General features: G+C 40.3%; 1 protein-coding gene across 2 annotated transcripts in view; it reads right to left on the bottom strand.

Moving 5' to 3' along the window:
- grin2aa (glutamate receptor, ionotropic, N-methyl D-aspartate 2A, a) overlaps positions 1–24582 on the bottom strand; it is a 174680-nt gene that overhangs the window by 62141 nt on the left and 87957 nt on the right. For both annotated transcript variants that reach the window (XM_030058483.1, XM_030058484.1), the window contains exons 2-3: positions 11279–11445; positions 6477–6905 (exon numbers count right to left, since the gene is read on the bottom strand). In XM_030058483.1, coding sequence (XP_029914343.1) covers positions 6477–6905; positions 11279–11445 — 596 coding nt within the window. The remainder of the gene's footprint in view (positions 1–6476; positions 6906–11278; positions 11446–24582) is intronic.

Genomic DNA, 24582 nt, shown 5'->3' with positions numbered 1-24582 from the left:
TGTGTGTGTGTGTGTGTTTGTGGGAGAGAGAGAGAGAGAGAGAGAGATGTGCCTGTACATCACTGATACTACAAATCACACTTTGTCTTTTCCAAGCTTGCAGTCCCAGCATGAATTGCAGCACACGTCTGCACAGCTACTTCTCCATGTTTTCTTTTGTTGAACAAATTGGGATTTATTTCTGGGATTGGCTTGGGATCCCGATTTTCTCAGTTTGAAAATAATAGAGCCTTTTCCCTAACATGTAATTGGAGTTGTGGGCCAGGAATCTTGCACCACCCCAGAGCACCTGCCTGGAAAATCCTTCCCTCTGATGAAAAATTAATAAACTCCCCGTGTGTAGGGAATTGCAGCAGTTAATATTGCGACTCAATTTTTATTCTTCCTGATTAACTGTAGAGCCTTAGACTCCCTGCCTCCCTCCTCCCCTCCCTTTATCTTTCTCCCCCCTCCTCCCCCTAATCTTCCACAGCCACATTGCAAGGGGGTGGTCACTTCCACATTTTAAAGTTGGAAGAAAATGGTGGTTCATTCATCATTTTTTTTTTTCTAATTTTACAACATAACGATTGTTGCATTGCATTGTATAAATTCATTTGCATAAAGCTGAACTTGAGTCGAGTTTATGCAAATACAGACCAGGCGAATGAGCTATCCATTCATAACCAATATGCACTGCAAATCCACATCTCCAGCTATTTTTTTTTTTTTTTTACAATTCCAAAGAAAAAAGCAAATTCCTGCACACACTTTCTCACATTTGCACTGATTTATTTCAGGGAGTCAGTCAACATTTTACATTACACGAACCTTTCTCAAGGCAGGTTGAGGAATTGACTTTTTGCTTTGGAGCTGGACTTTGATTCCCTGCACCACACAAGAGTCAAAGCAAGAGACGTGCATGTAGCCTTCTACCCATCTACCTTTTATCCAGCCATTGGGTTTCCATTCATTCCACTAGGATACGAAAATGAACTTTCGCCCCAAAAAATAGTCACCGGGGAAATGTTTACTTTACACAGGCAATTATCACTTCAGTGGTTTCTGAATGATGTCGACCACGTGGTTTGAAAAATGATTTGTTGCAATATAAAATGTCTGCAAATTGTAGTCAATGGTCCAAAAATCACCAGTATGGTCCTGTAAGGGCTCTAGGTTGAACTTTGGATTGAAACATTTTTAACAGCAGGCTCTATCAATTTCTTGTTCTAATACATGGAGTTTTATTTGACAAAAAGTGATTTCAGTCCCTCCGTTGAATCTGGACAGATTCATGTTATGCTATTGGAAACCACTCATGCATTCACCCTCTTCCCTTTTCTCTTTATTGCTCCTCTCTGTATTTGTCCTTTCCCTTCTTGCTGACTCTCATTCTACTTTTGGCTTTTGCTGGATAAGAGCCTTGCATCTTCAAAATGTCAACTTTTTTTTTTTTTTTTTTTTTGTAATTTGTTCAATTGATTTAGAAAAGGCTTAATCAACCCACAGTTTGCTATGTGCTGAATTCTAAATGACTCAAGTGAGAAGCATCGAATCCTTCAGCTGAAATTAAAATACAGGAAAATCACAACATTTTCATCACTCTCTCACACACACACACACACACTAGTCTACGCACACATTTGTAATTCATGCACAAGGCATTCCATAAGGGAGCCTGTTTATGTGCAGCTCATGAATTTCAATAATCCCCCTCTCGTCCTGTATACAATTCTGTGTTCAATCACCTATGTAAAGACACTTGTCACAAGCCACAGGAGGATTGCAAGCCGTAATGTAGATATGGCAGGGGAATACTAAATACAAACACTCTTAAAAAGACACACAGGCGCACAGGTTGCAAGCATATATGCGGTATAGTGATGTAATATGTATGAGTAGTTGAGTGAATGGCATGTTGAGACACTGGGACATCGCTGTTTGTTTTCTGTAAAGACGTGCATGGGTTATACTGACAACTCTTGGGAGAAATAACATGAATGTGCTCTTAAAGACGCTGGATAGCACAATTTACATAAACTGACGACCAGAGAATAAATATTTGCTGCAGAACAGAGTGTACCGTCTAATAAACTGTGATGCGGATGAAAAACTAATATTAGATAACATTTCATCACCTTGTTTCGCCGCTGTCTGCTGCAAATAACATGTAGGTGTATTTTTGTGCATTACTGCCTCCCTCTGCTGATTTGTATGTGTGTGTGTGTGTGTGTGTGTGTGTGTGTGTGACTAGTTACTTTGCTTGAATAAATTTTGGTTCATCTGCTCTTTGTAATGAAATTCCATAAATTCCTGGGTACGTGTTTCCAGACATACACTGTAAATTTCTCCCCTTTTCTAATATGTAAGTTAATGGCTGTACACAGCAAAGATTGCAGCAACCCCTAGGATTTCAAGAATGTATGTGTGTGAGTGAGTGTGTGTGTGTATGTGTGTGTGCATGTGCTGTGTGTAGTTCGTAAGTGAGTTTACACCATCATATTTCAGGGCAAGAAACTGAAATTACCTGTCAGAAGGAACTACAACCACCACACCTGTTACATACACACATACACGGGCCCGAACACACGTGCACGTGCGCGCACACACACACACACACACACACACACTGATAAATAAGTGCTAAAGTCTGTTAAGGTTCACTGTTCAGCACAGTAAAGTGAGCGGTACATTGTAAATCTGTCATGGCAGAACATTCTCTTATGAGGGGATATTTCTCTTGTGTCTCACACACACACACTCACACACACAGACACAAACACACACACACACACACACACACACACACACACACACACAAGCACCGCATCTTAAAAGGGAGCAGAATTTGTCACTTGGTCTGATCGCTGTGCTGGCCAGCGCTCTTAGTTGGTCATTTGTCTTTTTTTTTTTTTTTTTTTTTTTAATCTTAATTTCATTTTTCTATTCCTTTGGAAAACATATTCATCTTGAGTGTGTCACAGCATATTTACTGTCCCAGCTGTCCCAGGCAATGACTGAGCTAACAGACAAAACTTAACTGGGTGCCCACACTGCAAACTACTTTTTTTTTTTTTTTTTTTTTCCAGTGACATGACTTACATTATTTTCATTGAGATGCACTTGGTTCTGCATTTAGCTCGCCCTCCATTGAAAGCAAACCAAATTGTTGTGACAAATCACAGCCGGAGAGGCGTTCAGTAGCGCTTCAAAATCCGAGCAAAAGCAAAGAAAACAAATGTTAACTTTGAACTGGATGTTAGCTGGGAGCTTGTGAGATAATACTGTTGATAATGTCGGTTGTGTTTACAAGGCAGTGGACGCACACACACACACACACACAAACACAACTAGAAACAAAAGAGCTGCGGCATCTTTTAAGATTAAAGGCTGTGGTGCCGCTGTAATTATGGCAGAATGTGACACGAGGGCTCTGCATTTGTGTTTGAGTGTGTGTCTTTTGTGTCTTTTGGCCTGTTTGTGCCCATCTGGTTATGTGTGTGTGTGTGTGTGTGTGTGTGTGTGTGTGTATGCGTGTTTGTCTTCGGTCATGTCCCTTTATGTCCCCTGACAACTGCTGATGATCTAACAACCCAGACTGGCCTCTTGCCCCGACCTACCCTTGACCAATCGTGTTTTCCCGTGTCCTGTCCCTGAATCCCTATTGGCTGAGCGCTCTCACCTGCGACAGAGCCATCTGTGGTCACTCATCACCTGGGTATTGACCTCCGGCAGCAGAGCCTGCTGGGATTTAAGCCAACAAGCTATGGATAGCTATTTATCACACTGGTGAATCTATCTATGTTTCAAATTAAGAGCTATATAATCATTTCATGGATGTATTTAGTATTTATATGGATTTTTATAACATCAGTCATCACTGGTAACCACTAATGTCCTACATAACAGCTGGGGAGGGGTTATATAACATTTTTTTCAAAATGGGTGAACTGTCCCTTTAAATAAAGCACCTCCATTTCAAAACATGAAATAGTTTTAATAATCAACTCTGCAGTGCCTTTACACAGCTTGCTCAACAAGGCTTTATTATGAGTGGAAAACAAAATTATAAGGTTTTTGGCAGTGTCTTTGTCTAATTAAAGGCAAAGTTTTCTTGCCAGACACATTTTTTGGACCTACTTGCTGAGAGCCAACCTCAGAGGGAAACCGTAAGGTGGAGTTTTCACCTTGACTGAAACTGTGTGAGAGCTTACCTGGGACTACATCTTATTAAAAAAAACTGTCCTTGCTAAACAAAACCCAGAAACACACTGTATTCTGTCTCGCTCTGAATAGCTGTGTCTGTGCAGCTCTCTTTGTCTCTCTCTCTCTGTCTCTTTTTTTGTGCCTCCCTAGCTTTGAAATCACTCTTCAGTTATTTTTTGGGGGAAAATATTTCCAAGTCTTCATCCAGCGTAAAGCCCAAAACAAAGAAATCCACTTGGCATTATTCTAATGCACCAGTGAATGACCAACACAAAAGGCCCCTTATCCATGGAAAGTACAACTGTTGTGATATTTCTTGGAGGTTATGGTGGACATTTTTACAGACCGTACGATTATAACAGCTTTTAGAGAGCAGTGAACACCCATGATAGCCTCCAGGAATAGCTGAATTTATTCTTCTTTTCAAGCATTTCCTACGTCATGCACCTTGATTGCAAATTGATACAGCGACAGATAAAATCTGAGAATGCTCCAACCTGTTTTTGAACTGTTGTGCAATGAGTGTGAACCGTTTTCACGCCAAGCTTACATCACTGTTTATTTATAAAATGCAACTCCATCCTCTTTTTCGGCATTATTTCTTTTGTTGAGTCTGAGTAACAGTAAGCATTAGTGGCCATTTCTGCTCAGGTTTTAAAATTTGACACGTTTTGCACATTTTCTTTTTGCACCAAAAAAAATTGCCCCATATTTGCACCAAAAAAAAAAAAAAAAAAAAAAAAAAAATCTTGGATGGGAACCCAGGTTATGTGTGTCTCCCTACTCTGCCAGATGGAGAGCCAGACAGAGCTGGCAAGACCTGCAACATCTCCCACTGGCTGCTGCAGAGCGAGTGAAGGCAACATGAGAAGGAGAGTAGGGTAGAGCGGACGAGAGACAGAGGAATAAACGAGAGGAGGAACAGAAGGACTCATCAAGGAGCTCCTCAATTTTGGAGAGCACTCGTTTGTAGCGGCTTCCCACTGTTAACCCAGTGCCTGTTTCTCCCTTCCGCCTTTTTTTTTTTCCCCCGGCCGTATTCACAAAACTCCTTCCCCATCTCCAGTTCACTCATCACGTCTTTCACTTTCTTCTCTCTCTTACTCCCACACTCCCTCTGTCCTCTCATCCCTCGCTCTCAATCCCCCTGTTTCTCTTCCTCTCTGTCTCTTAGCCATTAACTCCATTTGTCTTGAATCTGGATCCTTTCCCCAAGCAAACTTGCTGGAAGTCTTTAATTACTGAGGATAAGGAGGAAACAAACATAGCAGGAATGTATAAACATCCTTTCACTTATGCACACTAACATATACATACAATATGCAAACAGCCCTGCTTCTCTTCAGTGTCATAAAAAGACACATCTGCCTTTCTCAAGCACCATCATAAACACACACATGCATGCAATTTATTTTGCACATTTTTGTAAAAGGCAAAAATAAATAAGACTGCAAGAAAAGGTTGGAGTTTATAGTGTTAGTTTCTTAAAATCCAAAAATGCAAAAATAACTACAAACATAAATGCGGAGTTTCTTCAAACACAACTCAAAATAGGATGGGAACCCGTAAGTTCAATCACCTGACAGAGATTATTTTTTCTTCTTTTGTGTTTCCACGCTCTGCTTTTGAGGTTCTGGGGTTTATGATTTCTGCGCTTCCCAGTTTTGCCTTTACGATTCTCCATTTCATTGTTTCCTGAGCAAATGTGTTTTTGGAGTAGCATTGTTTTACTGCTCTTCTATTAGATAAATGATGCCACTCGTGGTCAAATCACACTTTGTAGTTATGCTACAGGACTTTTACATCTAAACAGACATTTGTTTTGATCAATTCAATGCCAGATGAATTCACACAATGAAGATTCAGCCTGTCATGCCCTGACTAAACTCCTTGTGTTTTGCATTATGCTGACATTGCAAAACCGATGGTGTCTGTGATGACATTCCTGCACTTACCACACTTCAGTTTCTATTGGGATTGTATCCCTGAAATTATAACATGCCTAATTACCTTATCTGACAATTCTGTGATTCTGTGGGTTTTTTGTCCAGTTTTTCTTTGCACATGATATTGAAAGTAATCTGGAAGTGTACTTTTCAAGCAGCATTTAATTTACTTGCAGAAGAGAGAGACAGTGTTACACGGAACTGGATACGTTTCACAAGTGTACAAAAGGAACTCCATATATACCTCTCATTGTGTGCAAATGCAAGTGTATTCTCCATGACACACACACACACACACACACACACACACACACACACACACTCACAACATCTCTGTTTGCTTACTTGTGCAGGGCGCTGGGCGGCAGCTTGGTCGTCTTCTCCATCTGGCCATAGCAGGATGTCTTGGCCTCAGGGATGTCGCCGTACTCTTCCAACATGGCCGCCGCAGCCGACGTTATGATCCCGAGGCCGTCCCGAACCCGTGCCTCCAACGGGTAGTCCCAGTCGTCATACGACACCGAAATCATCCCCGACGGGAACTCATCCGGGGTTATTTCCGGGTTCCCCGTGGTGAGAGAGGGCACGATCCAGATGTAGCCGAACCCGGTGAGTCCCAGCGAGCGAGCCTCCTCCAGGATGTACACGGCCTCGTCCTTGGAGCAGTAGAGCAGCACGACAGGAGACTGGACCTTCTTCAGCATGATCTGAGACCGGCTGTCTTCCTCTACTGCATCCAGGGTGATGATGTTCTGCAGGTCCCAGCCCACAAAACTGAAACAAGGATAATGAGGGCAGGAGTGAAGGGTTAATATTTAAATAATGCACGGAAGACACCTGGTGCACTGTGATGCTTTCTGTAGGTGCTGGCAAGGGCAGGACTAATTATCCATTATAATTAATATCACTGTTAAGTGTGATGGTAATGTTAATAGGGTAGAGCCTCTAAAGTCTGGGGAAATGCTGCGTTAATGCTAAATGGAATGCAAATGTTGAAGTCGGTCCAGTATGAAGATGCTCAGCAAGTTCCAGCAAACAAAACTAACTCAAGGACAAAGAGGATAATGCTAGTGTTAGCAGGATGAAGCCAGTTCCTGTTGTCAGTGTGCTAATTAGTAACAGCAATATCGGGAAATAGTGCTATAACCATAAGAATTACAAGTTTCTGTTTGACCTTTTGGATTAAAACAAATGAGATCATTCGCATCATTTACCTAAGTGAGCACATGGCTGAAGTTAGATGCTTATACAAATGAGTTTTGCTCGGTGGAGAAATTTTATGCTCAAAGGTACTGTGAAAGCACATGGACCCGGCTAATTCCAATGCAAATTTTTAATCTAGTCCTAAGTGAGGACTTTCTGTAGATGCCAGCTAAGTAAATGTGGAGAGAGTGAAGAGTGAAAAGAGTGAGCGCTTATTAACCACTTTGAAAATATAATGCACACACACACACACACTCTCTCTCTCTCTTACACACAAGAAAAGGCAAGTGAGATGGAAAGAACAGTGGTTAGGGTTAGGGTTCTTTTCTGTGGCAACAACAGTGTTTATTCTGCTGGTCTTGCATGGCAAAATTAGCACAGTGAAGGAGAAACAGGCTAGACACACACACGCACGCACACACGCACGCACACACACATGCACGCACACACAGGGGAGAGTGAGGGTTAGAGTGTATGACAGACAGAAGGGAAAAGAGAGAGAAGAGGGTGTTGTTAACCATTGTACTGCAATCCGATAATACACTTGTAGTGTAACATGAGAGTGATTGGGGACCTGCTGTCCTCTTTTGGCTGTCCAATGCGATGATGCTCTACAAGTCCCAGATGGCAAAACTCACCAAGACAGACAGTGATACAGTGATACAGATACAGAGAGAGAGAGAGAGAGAGAGAGAGAGAGAGAGAGAGAGAGAGAGAGAGAGAGAGAGAGAGAGAGAGAGAGAGAGAGACTGGGAAGCACTGGTTGTCAACCAAGGTAGGAGAATGAAAATTTCCCATTCATTTTCTCATAGACTTTTCACAATAGCTCAGTGTGAATGACATAGCATTGTAGCATTAGATTCACTGATTGGATTACTGATGTGTAATGATTTTCATCGCACACACACTCTTTTTCCTCATCCATAAAAAAGATATTATGTTAGACAAAGAAAAAACAAAAAAAAACATGATAACTGCTTTACAAAATAGTGGGATGACATGAAGTGAGATAAGCCAAAATCAAACAGGTGAGTGATGGTGAGTGACTCTACATCTCCTGACTAATCAAATTACGAAGCCTATCGCATTTAATTTGCATGTTATTCAGGCAGGCAGAGCGCCTATCTGCCCGCATTCATCTGCACCGAGCTTAATGACAGCCTACATAGCCTGCCTTCTACAAAATACATCCCCAGATTAATTCTTTCCGGAGAATTCATTTGGGCCTACATTTTCTTTACATTTACATTTAAGGCTTCTGTGCACAGAGTTGAATGCTGAATGAAAATTAGCAGAACACTGAAAAAAAGGAAGAATAATGCAAATAATGGATTTTATTATACGTGGTTTGACAAACCAGAAGCTTTTAGTTCTTTATTTAATTCAACCTCACTTTTGGAGAGTGACAAAGATAAGGAGGCAGCTCTATACCAAAAATGTGATTTTTCATAAGAAGAAAAATTAAAAACTATAACAAGTCACCTTTATGGCGGAGTGTGTGATTGTCAGTTTAATTCACCATTTATTTGACCAATTGATTTACTGATTGACTGACTGATTGAGTGAGCAACTGATTGGCTGATTGATTCATCAATTGACTATTTGATTGGCCAACTGACTGACTGATTGATTGATTGCTTGATTGAGTGACTGAATAATTGTCTGGCTCAAACTGAAAAAAGAAGCTTGTCGCAAGCAAAATTTTCAGTCATATATTTTATCCATTTATTTATTAATTTGTAATTTGTCAATATTCCTGTGACTCTAAAACAGTCATATATGACAGAGAAATGATAAATACATCACCCACCACCACAGTCTGTTAGGTGAACAGCCACAAGTCTGCAGATCTCAGCTCACAAAACAAGAAACGGGGAGGGAAAACTGTGAGTCACTGTCAGCGAATTGAGTAACCTGCTCACTTACACACTCTGCTCACAGAAGTATCTTGACGGTGACCCATTTTTTGATATTTTGGTTCCGTAATCGTATTACTTAGTGTGCGAAATGGGGCAGTTAATGTGAGGTTAAACTGCACACTGTCAGCTTTAATTTGAGGTTATTTTCGGCCAGTTCAGCCCTTTTGGTACACGGGCCCCCTCTTGAGGGTGACAGAAGTATTTGGGCAGATTGAGATTATTTTCAATGAAGCAGTCATTTTTTTTTTTTTTTTAGCATACAATCAAAAGTCTTTATTTCAGATGACATCCCATCCAAACCTATGAGAGTACAGATTAAAACATGAATAATTTTTTAAAAACTGTTCAGGCTTTTTAGAGTGTTTTTGATGGTGATTGTTTTGAGGATATTGAGGAATTCTTTTTTTTTTTTTTTTAAATCAATAAAACTGAAAAGAAACACATATTTTTTTTTGTCTCTCAACTTGTCCTTAAATCATTTTATTAATTTTAACCAATAAATACAATGGTGAGAAAAAGTTTCTGAGCCCGTGTTTGCCTGCTGGGTTTGACATAAACAAAGAGTAACTGCAAATGAAAATGCCTTCCTCAGCTTTGTTTCAATATATCATAGGTGCAGGCACAAACAGCAGCCAAAATCTCAACATTGCGGAACATGTATCATTAATTCGACTTTTTTCCCCCCTGAAAATTATGGCCTTCTGCTCTGTTGACTGCTTTTTTTTTTCCTCCTCTCTGCAGAGCCATAGCATCACTCAAAATGACCAAAAGAGGTATTACTGAGGGTGGAGTAAACCTACCTGTCATCTACACTCATTTTAAACATGCTGATGAAGACTTTCTCGGCCAGGTGGCTTTGAAGAATCAGTGGACAAGATGAAAAATATAGCGCACGGGCAAAACCTGATATGTAGTAACTCTACGAGAAAGAAAACTTCACCTATTCTCCGGGGAAATTTGAGGTGATAATGGAGAAGATTAGGGACAAAACAGGGGATTGTGGGCTTGGAGAACAGCCCAGGGTTAGTGTGCAGTAACTCTTAGGGAAGGATCTACTGTACTGATACTGTCATGGAGGGAGAAGGGGCTAGAAATGGACAAAAGAAACCAAAAGTGTGGATGTGGGATGGGGGAAAAAGTGCAAATAAATCTGTTGTTACTCTTTTAAAGTTATTAAAGGTTACTATTATCTGTGTTAAGGTCTGACCAATTTGAGATTCTGCGTGCCAGTAATGCTAACATCTTTGCAGTGAAGCTGCGGATGGCCAACATTTTGTGCCAGTGTTGAATTTATTTAAAGTTGCCCATTTTTATGCCAAGTGACTAAATTATAAGTTGCTGAAATGGTTTCCCACAGAATGTCTTCTCAGCAAGGTGAAAAAGCCACTGAAGCAACATTTTGACTATCAGATAATAAAATTTTTCAAGTAGAATAATGCATTCAGATACTCAAACATATCTTATACAATAAAACATACTGGCTGATATCCCAATTTTGATTAAAAAAAAAAGTTTAATATTGGCCTCATATCAGCCCATTCTCATTCCCAGGGTAGTCAAATACCACAGCTTGATCATGACCTTTGGCATCTGATGCAAAAGGAACCTATTAGGAGGCAAAGGCACCACAAGAAAATGTAAGCCACAAGATCCACAAACATGACACCCGAGTTTAGTTCCTGTTTCGAGCGAGACCTTTTGCGTGTGGCCGAGACCATGTCCAGTTTCTGTTTTTTTTTGCCTAACCCAAACCTTTCTCTAACCTCAACCAAGTGTTTTTTTATGCCTAAACCTTACCTTTTCCTAGCCTCAACCATGTTGTTTTGGTACCTAAACTTAACATTTGTCTAACATTAACCAAGTGGTTTTGGTGCCTAAACCTAACCATGTGACACTGACTCGTGACAAAAAGGGAGAAAGCCAAATTGCAGATTGTGATCCAGCCCAAACCAGGCTTTGATTCCAGGCCGGTATTCATCCATTCGACTCTATTTATCACATAACAAGGTGTGCAGGCGATCTTACCTATTGTCTACCGTAGTTTTAAGGATGTTGATGAACTCCTGGTATCCGGGGAACTTGGAGGTGACGATGGAGAAGATGTGCCAGTCATACTCCTCCATGATGTTCAGCATCAGCAGCGCCTCCTGCTGGATGGAGGCACCGAACTGGAAGAATGTTGACTTCACATCCTGTGAGGGAGGGAGCGAGAAGGAAAGGAGAGAGGAAGGAAAGGGAGGAGGAACAGGAGGATAAAATGAAAGGGATAAGGGGAGGAAAAAAGTCAGAGCAGGGAAAAGAAAGAGAGAGGAGAAAGAAAAGGGAGATTTAGTTTTGGATTTTCAAAATTCACAATATGAGATTATATTCGCACATCTGGTATTTTTTCCACCAGTGCAAAAGAGAAAGAAACTTTGACCTGAACAGATCACTCCAGCATACTGTTCTCTTGCTCCAGATCATTTATTGGCATCACTGACATTTCAGTCTCATGACCTTCATCAGAGCAAGGAGTGATGACTCTGATGAAGGTCATGAGAATGAAACGTCAGTGATGGCAATAAATGATCTGTAGCAGGAGAACAGCGGGGGTGATCTACTGACACTAATAAACATGCCTTTGAAATACTTTACCTGCCAACTCATATGCACAAAATGTGTGCATATCTACACACACACACACACACACACACACACACACAAACACTTAAATTTGGCTTGTTTTCTCACTTTCTACCCGCACTGCATACTGCAGCTGCTTCAAACTTTTATTGGATCTCAGAAGTATCCATCAAACAACAGTACACTCCAAAATTGGCATCATGCACACACTCATTGTCATTCTGCCTCGCTCTCACTCTCTCTCTCTCTGACACACATACACACACATAGATCGAGAGTAATAAGTTTCTTGTGGTGGAAATATATGGAAGGGAGCCTCAGAACAATTCAATTAAGCCCAAATTGGATTGGTGCAGCACAGACGGGTTGCAGAACTATGTGGGTCTGGTCCTGGAGAGCAAGGCTTACATTCACCCCGAATCGCTCATATCCACTCCATTAAACCCGACTCAGAATCATTTGCCACTTAATTCAGGCAGTCTGGACAGGCTCTTGGACAGAGCGGACCACTGCTATTACAGGTGGACAAATGAACTCAATCCATTTATTTTGGAGGGTGTCATTGTAAATGAGCCATTGCAATATGGTCTTTAAACTGAAGTAAAACATGACAAAGGTTGATGAAGGGGAAAAAAAAGTCATCTGGAAACAGAAAATGTGCTTGTTTTTTGTTGTTATCTGAGGTTTGTGTATAAATGTGGAACGGCAGTGTTTGCACAGCTTATGTTGAGATCACTAATTATAATAGACGTGGCGTGTGTGTGTGTGTGTGTGTGTGTGTGTGTGTGTGTGTGTGTGTGAAACCTCAAACAGAAGGCAAAGATAAACTACAATAAGAGAACAACGAGAGGTTGAAGTAAGAGGTATGGAGTAAGAGTAAAGAAAGAAATTGTGTGTGTCACTGCGCAAAATAACACCTGCTTTCTGCACAAGCACATCTCACACACACACACACACACTCACACACACACACTGTCTACACTGCCTACAGCATGTATCTAATTCCTCCACAGTGTGACTAAAAAGTGAAGAAAAAGAGAGAGAGTTGGAGAGTACGAGAGTGTGATGAAAGTGTAATGCTAGGAGCCACTGTGTGGCAAAAACAAACCCAGCACTCCACTGAGCTGTTTGGTTAAGTACTTTGAGTATATGCAGTAACATTCAATATCCCTAGTATAGTTCCAAGCACATCTTGAACACTCCTGCCATCCGTGCATGGCATTCCATTGTGTTGTTGGTTAAATTATTCAATTTTCATTTTCTTGTGTGTGATAGCCAGTTGACAGCTCTGTAGGCAGCATGTAAAAAAAAAGAAAAAAACAACAACAACATGTAATTAAACTAACATTTAAATGTCATTATATAAAAGCAACAGTCAAGGGCGTGCTTTAATACTGAATGTCAGCGAGGCTGTGATTCAGTGAGCGACTGAATCACAGCCTCGCTGACATTCTTAATAATAGCCCTCCCTTTCATGTGATATTGCATGATTCATTTTAAACCCGTACTAAAAAAATTAAACAATGTTTTGATCTGATTTAAAACTTAATCCTTATTGGTGTACCCTAGCCAGTGTTGCATTAACATGCCAAACATGCCCAATCATTTTTCCTGTTCAGATTTATTTGATATTTTAGTTATATAGTGAAAGTACTTTATCAAATGTCCAGATATTCTAGATAGTACTTTTAACAAGGACAGTACTCGTGTTTTTTTGAGAGATAACTCTTGGGAGTGTTTCTACCTTGATGCAGTTTCATACCTCAGACTGTTGATTGGGTTTTTGTTCCCTTTTAGTTCACTTGAGCCTTTAAGCAGGCGCATTAACCTTGAGACATAACAGTAAAACAAGTGCCACCTCAGCGGTTAGTGCCATACTTTCAGAAAATGGGTTGTGTGGAAATGCATTCTCAGATGCATTGGCAGGCTGTAGCCATGAGGAAATAGTTATCATGTACCTGTGTAATAAAATAAATAAATAAATAAATAAATAAATAAATAAAAATCAACTGAATATTACAGTAAGACAAAACACAGCTACCAATACGCTATTTTAATAAAAACAAAAAATAAATCACATAATGTCCTTGAATGTAACACCTCATGAGTCAGTGTAGATGAGAACCAACAACTTAATTCTGCTGTAAAGATGACTCATTGATGTTGTTTGCTCTCCTTGATAAAAGCCATAAACCACCTTAACAGTTTTGCCAACACTAACTTAAAATGGTGCAAAATTATAGTAAGAGAATTTTTTTTTTTTTTACCATTTTTGTCCCAATGACTCCCATTCATTTTGCATTAGCAGTAGCTCAGATATAATGTTGCTATGGCATTGTGATGATAGGGTGGTGTTAGACTATGCTTCAATAAGAGAAAAATGCAGGAAAACTATCAAAAATGACACACAACAAAATGCACAGGACTTTACAGATGGAACATGTTCAACTTCAGGTAATTATCTTGTCTTTTGGCTTTTTGCTTCTGTTTCCTTCAGTCAGGTTAGCACTGCCCTGCAGGTGCAACATTATACAGCTCCATGCCTGTGTACTTCTAAGACAAAGAGTTGGTCTAGCAGAAGTGATGGGAGCAACATGAGGGAAGAAAGCATGGACGGATGATAATAGATGCACATAGAAAGCAGTGAGGGAGCACAGCGGAGAGGATTCATAACCATATCAATGTACTGTATGTAATTTCATCGCTGCACGCATGACCTGGCATTTCTTTTTCCACTACATGCCGGCAGCCTCTGAATAATTTGGGCGTTCACTCTGCGTTATTTGCGTTAGCGTCTCGTCTTTCCCATATCCAGACTCTTGAGTGCTCTTTAATGGTGCTGTATCTGTAATGTGAGTGTGTGTATGTGTGTGTTTGGTGTGCCTATACTCAGACTCTTGAGTGCTCTTTAAAGGTCCTCTCTCGAGCTGTGTGTGTGTGTGTTCCAGTGGGGTAGAAACTGAAGCAATGCTGAAGCATGGTGGGACAGGAGGGAGGTCAAGCTATAAGACGTGTCAGTTCCTCTCTCATCACCGTGGCGACCGATACTCCCACACTTTGCTGCAATACACAGGGAACTAAGCAATCTAGTTAAGTGATTATGTGTTGAATAGCACGTTCGCAAAGAAAGGGGCGTCAAAACTGTTGAACTGCGATCATTCTTTCACTAGTTTTGTCTCCATTTTGTCATTAGGCGGTCATCACTGTGGTGTTTCTGTACTGCAATTCCAACAGATCACCTGTCAAACAGTGTTGGCTTCCATTTGCTGTTGATGAAGAGGTGGTGCACTGTAAACTTTACATTTGGGAGCTGTTCGTGTGTGAACCACACTACACATGTGCTATGGTGGTAAACTTCTGATTTAAAACTGCTTTGTTTGTAGATGACCGCCAAAGCAGCCCTATTGCATTCATAATTAGATACCCAACAATCAATGCAACAAACCAAAGCTCATGTTATGACTGACTCCTGTAGAATTCCATCCAAAGTCAGTGCCAAAGTTTGTTTAGCAATGACTTGGTTAGCAGGAACGCTCACCAAGTTTCACTTCTCCCTCTAGTTGCACTTGCTTCTCTCCGACCCGATGAAATGGCATCTTACTTCCATGATTTTATGTATTTCCTGTTACAACAGGATGTTGGGGTGGGACACAATGTGGCAAGGAATCATTCAACCAATAGGATGTCAGCTAGAGAAGGAAATCGCTTTATTTGACGGGATGGGTTGGCTTTATTGGTTGAAACTTTTATTTATGCCTATGGTTCTAATATAGTAATGGATTTGGGCCGCACTTGCCAATTTGTAAAGCTAGAAAAAGTGTTATGTAACCAACTTGTACTGTCTGTGTTCAGGTGGTAATGGTTCACTGATGTGTATAAAGCATGTGTCTGTTAGGTGTCAAGAGACTGGACCAAGGATATCAGCAAACTGAAAGATGTAAACAATCAATGCTAGGATCACTCTTATTTAGATCAGTTACTTGTTTAGTGACAGGACTGGTCAACGTTACAAGGACTGAGACACTATGATTGGACAAAGTAATTTATATTGTTATTATTTACCAACGATCTGGCACATTGTTCACTGTTGTTGTTCAAGCTCTGCAGATGTGTTATGGTGATACGCCACAGCTGGTAAAGTCAGGGATCATGGAACTTGTCCTCTTTTACCACTCACACTTATGACTTTGTTGGCCATTTCAGTGCAAATTTCTGATAGTCCAATTGGAAATTTCTGATATTATGAGTTGACAAGGACTGATTGAATACACCATGAAGTCACAACTAAAGATAAACGGTTTCCAGGAAGTGAAAGTAATTTCATAGTTCATTTCCTGAGAACTCTGGGGAATACTGAGTTTCAGCCCTTTTTGTGCGATCCAAGGTTTGAACTCTTCCTGCAACCCGTCTTCTTTCTTCATCTAAATCTCCTCCTCCGTGATCGGTATAGATTTAATCATGTTTATCAGTGAGAGATAATGGCTTTTACCTGGATTCACCTCATCAGGGTACGTCATGAAAATAGTATAGACACTACAAAAGCTTTAACATCAGACGTAATATTTGTTTGTGGTCATGCGAACACTGTTTCAACTGTACTGTGACTATAGATGGACTCCTCTTTTAACTGCACATATGGATTTTGCAGGCAAGGCAATACAAAACAGATTTCATTTCACTAAATTTAACATTCTGAGTAATCTCTAAAGCGTTCTACTTTAAAAGTAGCCGTGCCAGTGTTTGCCTAAGTGTGTGTGCATGTGTGTGTTTGTGAGTGTTCTGTATGTGCCTGTCTAAAAGGATTCCAGCTCTAGGCTCCCAGTAGCAGAAAGCCAAAATCTACCATGGAATGAAAAGGAAGTCCTTCTTTTACCAAAATAATTGCTCTTTTCTCATCTCAAACAGGACTGGACACATGCCTGCACTCATTTGCATAACCCAAACTGCGTCTCTTTATTTTCACTGTACCTTAACATGGTAAACCGAATAGAACCCAAATGGACTGAACAGATTTGGGTCAGCTTGGGTGAATAATTGTCATTTTACATGGTTTCGTGATCAAAAATGCTGCCTAGAATAAGAAAATGGGAAGTCGGGCTTTGGGTTTTGGTACACGGAAAGCTATTACATTCCTCAAGCTTGGTTTGACTTAAGACAGCCTTTTTTCCTTTCTTTTCTTTTTTTCTTCGGCCAAGGTTGGGTTAGTTTAAGCTATAATTTTAAGAGCAGGGTCCAGCACTGCTGGGCTCTTCACTGAAACACAGGCACTGACTCTTAAGGACAATAATTGTACAAATTGTATGCAACTACAAAGAAGTGATCACAAACCTCCCTTCTCTCTCTCTCTCTCTCTCTCTCTCTCTCTCTCTCCCTCTATCTCTGTTTCTTTCTGTTAATTTGCCACTGCCTGGTGAGTATCTGGCAGACGCTCTTCCTATCGGCAAAGGCATACAGCACCAGCTTGTGTATTGTTCTGTATTGTTGACACTATCTAAACTTACTGCAGAGAGAGAGAGACAAAGAGAGAGAGGGAGAAAGAGAGACAGAGAGAGTGAAAGAGAGAGAAAGAGAGAGAGAGGAGCAATGGAGCTGAGTGGTGAAGAGGAGACTGACGGATGGAGTGACTAAGCAGCGTATGATTGTTTCTAATTGGGACAGCGCACAGTCCATGACATCAGAAAACAGCCAATCATATCCTCTCATTTCACCCTTGTCAACTGTGACATGTCTCTGCTTTCCAGTCACACCTTCAGCTAGCGGCACACACACACACGCGCGCGCGCGCGCACACGCACACATACACACACACAGATACATGCACACACCGTCTCTCATTCACAGCTCTTTCCCTCTCTGTCTGTCACTTTCACACACAGTCTATTACTCACAACTCTCTCGCTGTTTGGAAATACACACAAACACACACACATACGCACACACACACGTGTGCACCTGCCCTGTGGGGCAGGACAGTGTGTCTACGTTGAGATAGAGGAGAGTTATAAATAGTAGTCCTCATATCCTCTGCTGCTGATAGCATCCAGCACTGTCTAGTCTGATGGCACATACACACACACACACACACACACACACACACACACACAGGTGCACACACAAATTCACAAGCAAGCACGTGTGTACTTGTCAAGATAAATGCATGATTTACACACACCACTCAAAACATGGATTTGTCATGTGAGTGGAGTATCTCGTCTGCATATCATGTACAGTTTCTGCCATTGATATCCTGTTTATCTGCTGAGCTAAACAGCTCTGCAGTGTCCACTGGCGGAGAGACGCACTGATATGACAAAAATTCCTCGGTGGCCCGTTACTATATATAAACAGACAGGCGTAAAAATAGCAGCAACAAAACAAAGAGCTGGAAAACGTCTGTGAAAACAAACTGAAATGCCGAGCAGGCAGCACCCACCACATGAAACCATGCAGACACAGTCAACACAACCACGGCCACAACAAGATAACAGCTGTCACTTGCAAAATGACTGATGATACAGGATTAACAGTTCTTTACTATCCTTATTTTTATAAAGGATAGTGGGTTACTTACGGTTTTACTGGGCAAGATTTTTTTTTTTTTAAATGTAAAAATACACCTATATTATCAGTCTCAATCACAAAACAGGTCTGCAACACGAATAGGGTTGGCATCTTAGTACGGATTTCTATATAATAAAGCACCAGAGTCTTTAAAAAATGTTCTATCGCTACTTAAGGTTGCCAGCTGCAAAGTTGCCGAGCTGCAGCTTTTAGTCCTTGCTTTCCAAAATGATGAAAGGTACTGATGAAACATGGCAATGAAAGACCAACTGTTTTAGATCCTTTATATTGCAAAGATAATGTATGATGAACCTAAATTACATGTTTCCTTTGCAGGGCCATGTACAGTGTTGAGTCAGTAATGTGAATTATCTCAGCCATGAACAAAATGCTATAATTCAACAGCCATTATTTTCAAAATGCTGTCAGAGCCAACAGAAACTGTGACTTATATAACCCTATCTGGCAATTATTATATCATAAGTAACTGTTGTAATGTTGACTAAAGTAAGGCTGGTCATCTGGAGTCCAATCCTTTGGCTAACAGACCTGCTGAGCAATGCCAATTGGAAAATACTTGGCTAAGTATTTGCAGCTTGCAGTGAACTTACTGAGTGGCTGTTTGGGCATTAAAGAGTTTGTCTTTGCATTTATCTGATTATTTTGGTATCACACTTGTTGGAAATTGAATCTCTTCTCTAGAATGTAATAAGCCACGATTTCGTGAACATTCTTCATAACCAAACTCTGAACTAAGGCTGAACGATATGGTAAATAAATAAATAAATAAATAATATTGTGATTATTGTGACAGATACTGCAACGGTGATAACATTTGTGATTTTAGAGGGAGTGGTCAGTTTTGCATCCTAATCTAAAAGCAAAATGAGGATGATGTGATTTTTGCTGGGGTCTGCACCAAGCCATCGTGTTTATTTTACATCTGGAAAATATGATTTGTAGACCATGGCATCCTTGTTGCTCCACAATACTTCATTTGTAATGCTATACTGTCATAATGAAACCTTTATCAAAAATAATCCCTACTGCCGTTTCGATATGATTTTGATTAAATGTGCAGCCCTACTCTGAATCCCACACAGCTACTTTACTCTTAAACTGAAACATATAAAACCATTTTTGCGATAATCCTTTTTATAGACATGTCCACTGGTGTGGGTGCTGATATAATACTAGTGCTGAATTAGATCCAATGAATGGGTAAAATGTACACAAAAAAATCCAAATGTACAAAAAATGTCATCTTATAGATTGGCACTAGTCGCTACAGCCTCCCACGGTGTGTCTTAGCAGGAGGAGAGGGAGGTAACAGGCAAACCTGTTATAAAAGTTGAAACTTTACTGAAATAAGTGCTGCTTGGTGAGTCAGATGTATGTCAAATTGAAGAGGGGACTAGAACAATTTGGGAAAATGCTATTCTGCAAGGTATATCTCCTTGCCAGAAAGCAATACAACATTAAACTGCCAATTTTCAGCATGCAGTGGGACGTGACTTTATCACCCATATTAAGTGAAAAAAGCACAGCATTGTAGTGGCACTAAGACCGCATGTTCTCTCCACCAAGTGAAAGCTATCATCGCTTATTAATTTCCCGGTAAATCCACCTCCGTCATGAATGGGAGAAAAAGATAAAGAAGTGGAGACAGATTAAAGAGGGATTTTAAAGCAGATGAAAAACTGAGCCAAAAGAGATACAGCTCAAAATTAGGAGAGTGATCCTGGAATGAAGACAGCTGTTTTATAGAGAGAGGCGGGACCCAAAGTAAGGAGGATTAACATGAGTCACCTGAGAGGAACAGAGGACTGAAATAGACACAATGGGCTCGCAGGTTAGCAGCCAAGGAAGCAGGGTAAATGTTCCCTCCTCAACAGCCAGCTGATTCACGGTGAACCCAGGAGAACTGCTTTGAAAACTTGAATCCCCTCTGAATCATGTGAAGAGCAGCATGGCTCTGTCCATGGTGCTGAACGGAGAGCTTGTTAGCCCGGCTAGCTCAGCACTGAATCCTGATTTGCTGTGAGAATGCAACTGTCTTCACTTTTACATTCAAGTTCAGCACTGTTGTCTATGTGATCCTACATTCTACTTGGGATATTTTATCATTTTTATTATTATTATCATTATTATTATTACTTTTTATGTTTTCAAAAGACAAAGTCAGGTAAGACAGTCAGGCAGAAGTTACATATGTTACACACTTCACTACTGTGTACCTGAATAGCATGAACTTTATCATAGGATGGTGGAATTAATATATTTACAAATCAATCTCGCTTTAATGTGATACAAAATCATCATATTGCACTAAACATATATGTAGCATGTATAGCACAAGAAAAAGAAAAAAAAAACAAAAAAACTGTTCAACATCTACATGTTTATGTTCCATCCTCATTTTCCCTAACCCATTGGTAATGCCTTGCCTCCCACCTCACTTATTCCACCTATAAAACCACTACTGCTCCTCAGCCATGCAACCAAACCCAAAATTGGTCCAACTTCATTTTTATTTATAATATATGAGTTATATTAGAATCTGAACTTGTTAACAAACACAAAAATCTTAAAATAACTACAGTCTTACTCAACACTGTCCATCATTCTGTATCTCATACTAAAGGTGCTACAGACTTTTTCCACACAGCTAATTTTACAGTTTTTAATGAGTTCAGCTTTAAGGTAAGAAGTTGAGCCGACTGAACCAGAGTGAAACCAAAGATCCAACATGGCTCCTGTGACAATGAGGAGAGGCTCGAAATAGGAACAGCTAAAAATGGCTGCCTCACCTTACCTGAGGTGTGTGTGTGTGTGTGTGTGTGTGTGTGTGTGTGTGTGTGTGTGTGTGTGTGTGTGTGTGTGTACCTGCCATGAGGTCCCTATTACTTTCTTTGGAAAGTAATAGTGCTGACTGCAGGCAGAGGGTAAACCACAGCACTTAAAGATCAATTGACAGTCAAGTGAATACATGCTCGCGTGCGCCCACACACACACACACACACACATACATAGAGCCACAAAAAGTTATATGCACAGAGGCATGTGCAGATCTCTATTGTCTGGTGAAAACCATGCATCTTCTGGATGTCAACGTTTCAGAAACTACAAAAAACACTCATTTTTAGCTTGACAGCTGTGCACTTTTCAGCTTGCATAATTAGTTTTGAAATACTTTTGTATCCCCAAGGGTTGTAACACTTTCTAAACCCATAGAGGAGCATGAAAATCCTCAAACATGAAAATCACCAAAAATGGATTTACCTGGTTTTCACTGGAACAGTGAAAAGATGTATTTATGTGTTTAGCTTTTCGCTGTCACATGAAAACCTTGTAACTACAAATGTTTTTCATATTTTGAGGTGTGTAGATAAAATATTCAGACTTCTTGGGCTCATAAAACACCTTCAAAATCTGGATCAAGTCAAATTTACATTGCACAAAGACATTGCTGAGCTAAACGTAGCAACAACACAATGCTATAAAAGTTTTCACCTGACAGTGAGTCTACATGTGTATCCATGTGTGTGTATGTGCATTAATTAACTATAAATTTGCATACACAGATACTCAAGTATACACAGTGCCAGCGATGAGATCACGGACACAGAGAAAACATGCAAGCAGGCATACAAAAGTAAAAAATTCCATTAGAAAAGTATAGGAGTGGTGTGTATAAACACAAAACTAAAGCTGACACATCCTTGAGGCTTGCCCACACATGCGTGACTGCACAGCCTCACACACAACACCGAGTCCCCCTCTCTCTCTGCCTCAGTCTCATAATGACTAGAGAGAAATATCATTATACTAACAACATTGCTTTACTAGTGTCTTTTACTTACAGCACATTACATGGGTTTACATTGTCTCACTGTAAATGAGTTTGTCAGAGTCTTATGAGAAACTAACCATTCTGTCTTAACTAGATTACTCTCTTTTGTAACAATACAGCACATCCTGTGATGGCGCCCTGAATATGTCTGTGTTGTTAAAATGTGTGTATGTGTGTGTGCGTGTGTTGTGGAGGCGGGGTATTAATAAATGACTTGATGCGAGCAGAGAGGAGCAGATCTCCTTTGTTGAGTTGGATAATAATTATCTGGAAACGATGGCCTTCATCTAACAACAGCAACTAATGATGCTACACACACACCCAAATACCCACCCACACACAAAGACACACACACATGCCCAAACACGCATTATTAAACAAGGCTGCGTTTGACGTAGTAGAAGTATATTTTTTGGTGTGAGCGAAAAACTGACACATTTGCGAGCACACAAAGAGGGAGAAAGACCAATTTTGTGTTGACTAGACAAAAGCTATGGTTGTGTGCACATGCATGCATGAGTGTGCATGTGCATACATGCATGTGTTTGTGTGTGTGTGTGTGTGTGTGTGTGTATGTGTTATTGCAGTGGTTTCTCTGTTAGGACTTTTTAACAAGCATTCGAGCCCCCACGGGGAAACACTGACAACATAACATCATCTCTCTCCCTCTCCCTCTCCGTTTGCCCTCTTCTCCTACTCACTCTCTCCTCTAATAAGTCCAATATCTTCCTCTCTGTGTCTCTCTTTCCTTTCGTTAACTCTGTCCAGGGGCTCTGTCTTTTCTCTGCTCCCTCTATCCATCTTGCCCTCTCCCACCCACTCTCTAATAAGACCAATATTCCCCTTGCACTCCTCCAGGAGCTAACCTTACATGTAGGCATGGGTACTTTGTTATAACTGTGGGGAGGTTAACTTAGAAAAAAAAAAAAGAAAGAAAGAATGAAAAAGAAAAAAAAAACGAACAAACACTGATTAAATGCTTAAAATTATAATTATTAACATAATGCACCAGGATACACAGTCACAGTTGCTTATACATTTTGGGCTACCTTACCTTGAGATTCATCTGAATATGCAGATTTAAAGGAGATTTTATTCCGGTTTGCAGGCTGTAATTTTAATAATATAATTTTTATTCTCATCCACAGCCATAATTTACCATTATTATTTTTAGCTGTGGCTCATCACACTGTATTTTAGATTAGATCCCCATCTCATTCGACAAGCAGCCAACAAGAATCTGAATTTAGCATTTTAATTTCTCCTCACATTAACTCAGTGGTTCTCAACCACTGGGTCACAGTCCAACAGTGAAAGGCTGCAAGTTTATTCTCAGTGGACCTCAGGCATGTGGGTCCACTTCACAGAGAGAGAGAGAGAGAGAGAGAGAGGGAGAGGGTGGGGGGTTGAGTACTGTTTACTAAAAACATTTGACAGGAAAAAAAAAAAAAAATTGGAAAAAAAGCAAAGTAAAAAAATTAGAAAGGCCTTTTTTACAGTACAAAAGAAAAAAAATTGAAATGTAAAAATATATAAAAAGTATTATAAATGGCTTCTTTAGGCTATGAAATTTGTTATATTTGTTCCAACAAATAAAAATAAAATAACATCTTCATTGAAAAAAGTAGCAACAACTAAAAATTCTAAAAGAAAAAAAGGACTTTAATTTGATTTTCTAAGGGTCCAATCCATCACAACAATGTGTGTTAGTGGCTCTTGAATTAGCCCATGTGTTGACCGTGACTCTGCATTAACCCCCACTTTGTAATTTGATTACTGTAATCCTGCCACATATAATCTGATTCTCGCTGACCCTGCTTGTTATTTACCTCAGCACACTGACATGCTTTCATTAGTCTTTGACACATTGTTCTTTTCACCACTGTCACATATACAGAAGTTGTTATTATTATCAGTCTCCACGGTCATTAGAGTCATCATCATCACTGTCAACATTGTCGTCATTGGCGCTCATTATCATCATCATTATTGCCATCTCACTGTGTTTGTCTTCCCGCCTCCCGAAATTCAGACCTGCCCTCCGTCCTTCCTCCCTCGCTCCAGCCCTCCATCATTTCCCTCACTAACTCCCTTTCCTTATTTTCTTCATCCATCCTTTTCCCCTCCTTAACTCAGTTATGCCTTTCTCCCTCCCTTCCTTCCTTCTTGCCTTGTCTCCCTGCGTATCTTTTCCTCCATTCTCCTCTCCTCATTCCTCCTCTCTCCGAGCGCCCATCCCTCCCTTCTCAAACTTTTTCAGGCTTTTGATCGCACACAAAAGAGAGACACAATC

The sequence above is a fragment of the Myripristis murdjan genome, chromosome 8, assembly GCF_902150065.1.
Source record: "Myripristis murdjan chromosome 8, fMyrMur1.1, whole genome shotgun sequence".
NCBI classification, from domain to species: Eukaryota; Metazoa; Chordata; class Actinopteri; order Holocentriformes; family Holocentridae; genus Myripristis; species Myripristis murdjan.
The sequence above is the reverse complement of the archived record's forward strand: the minus strand, read 5'-3'. Positions and strand labels throughout refer to the sequence as shown.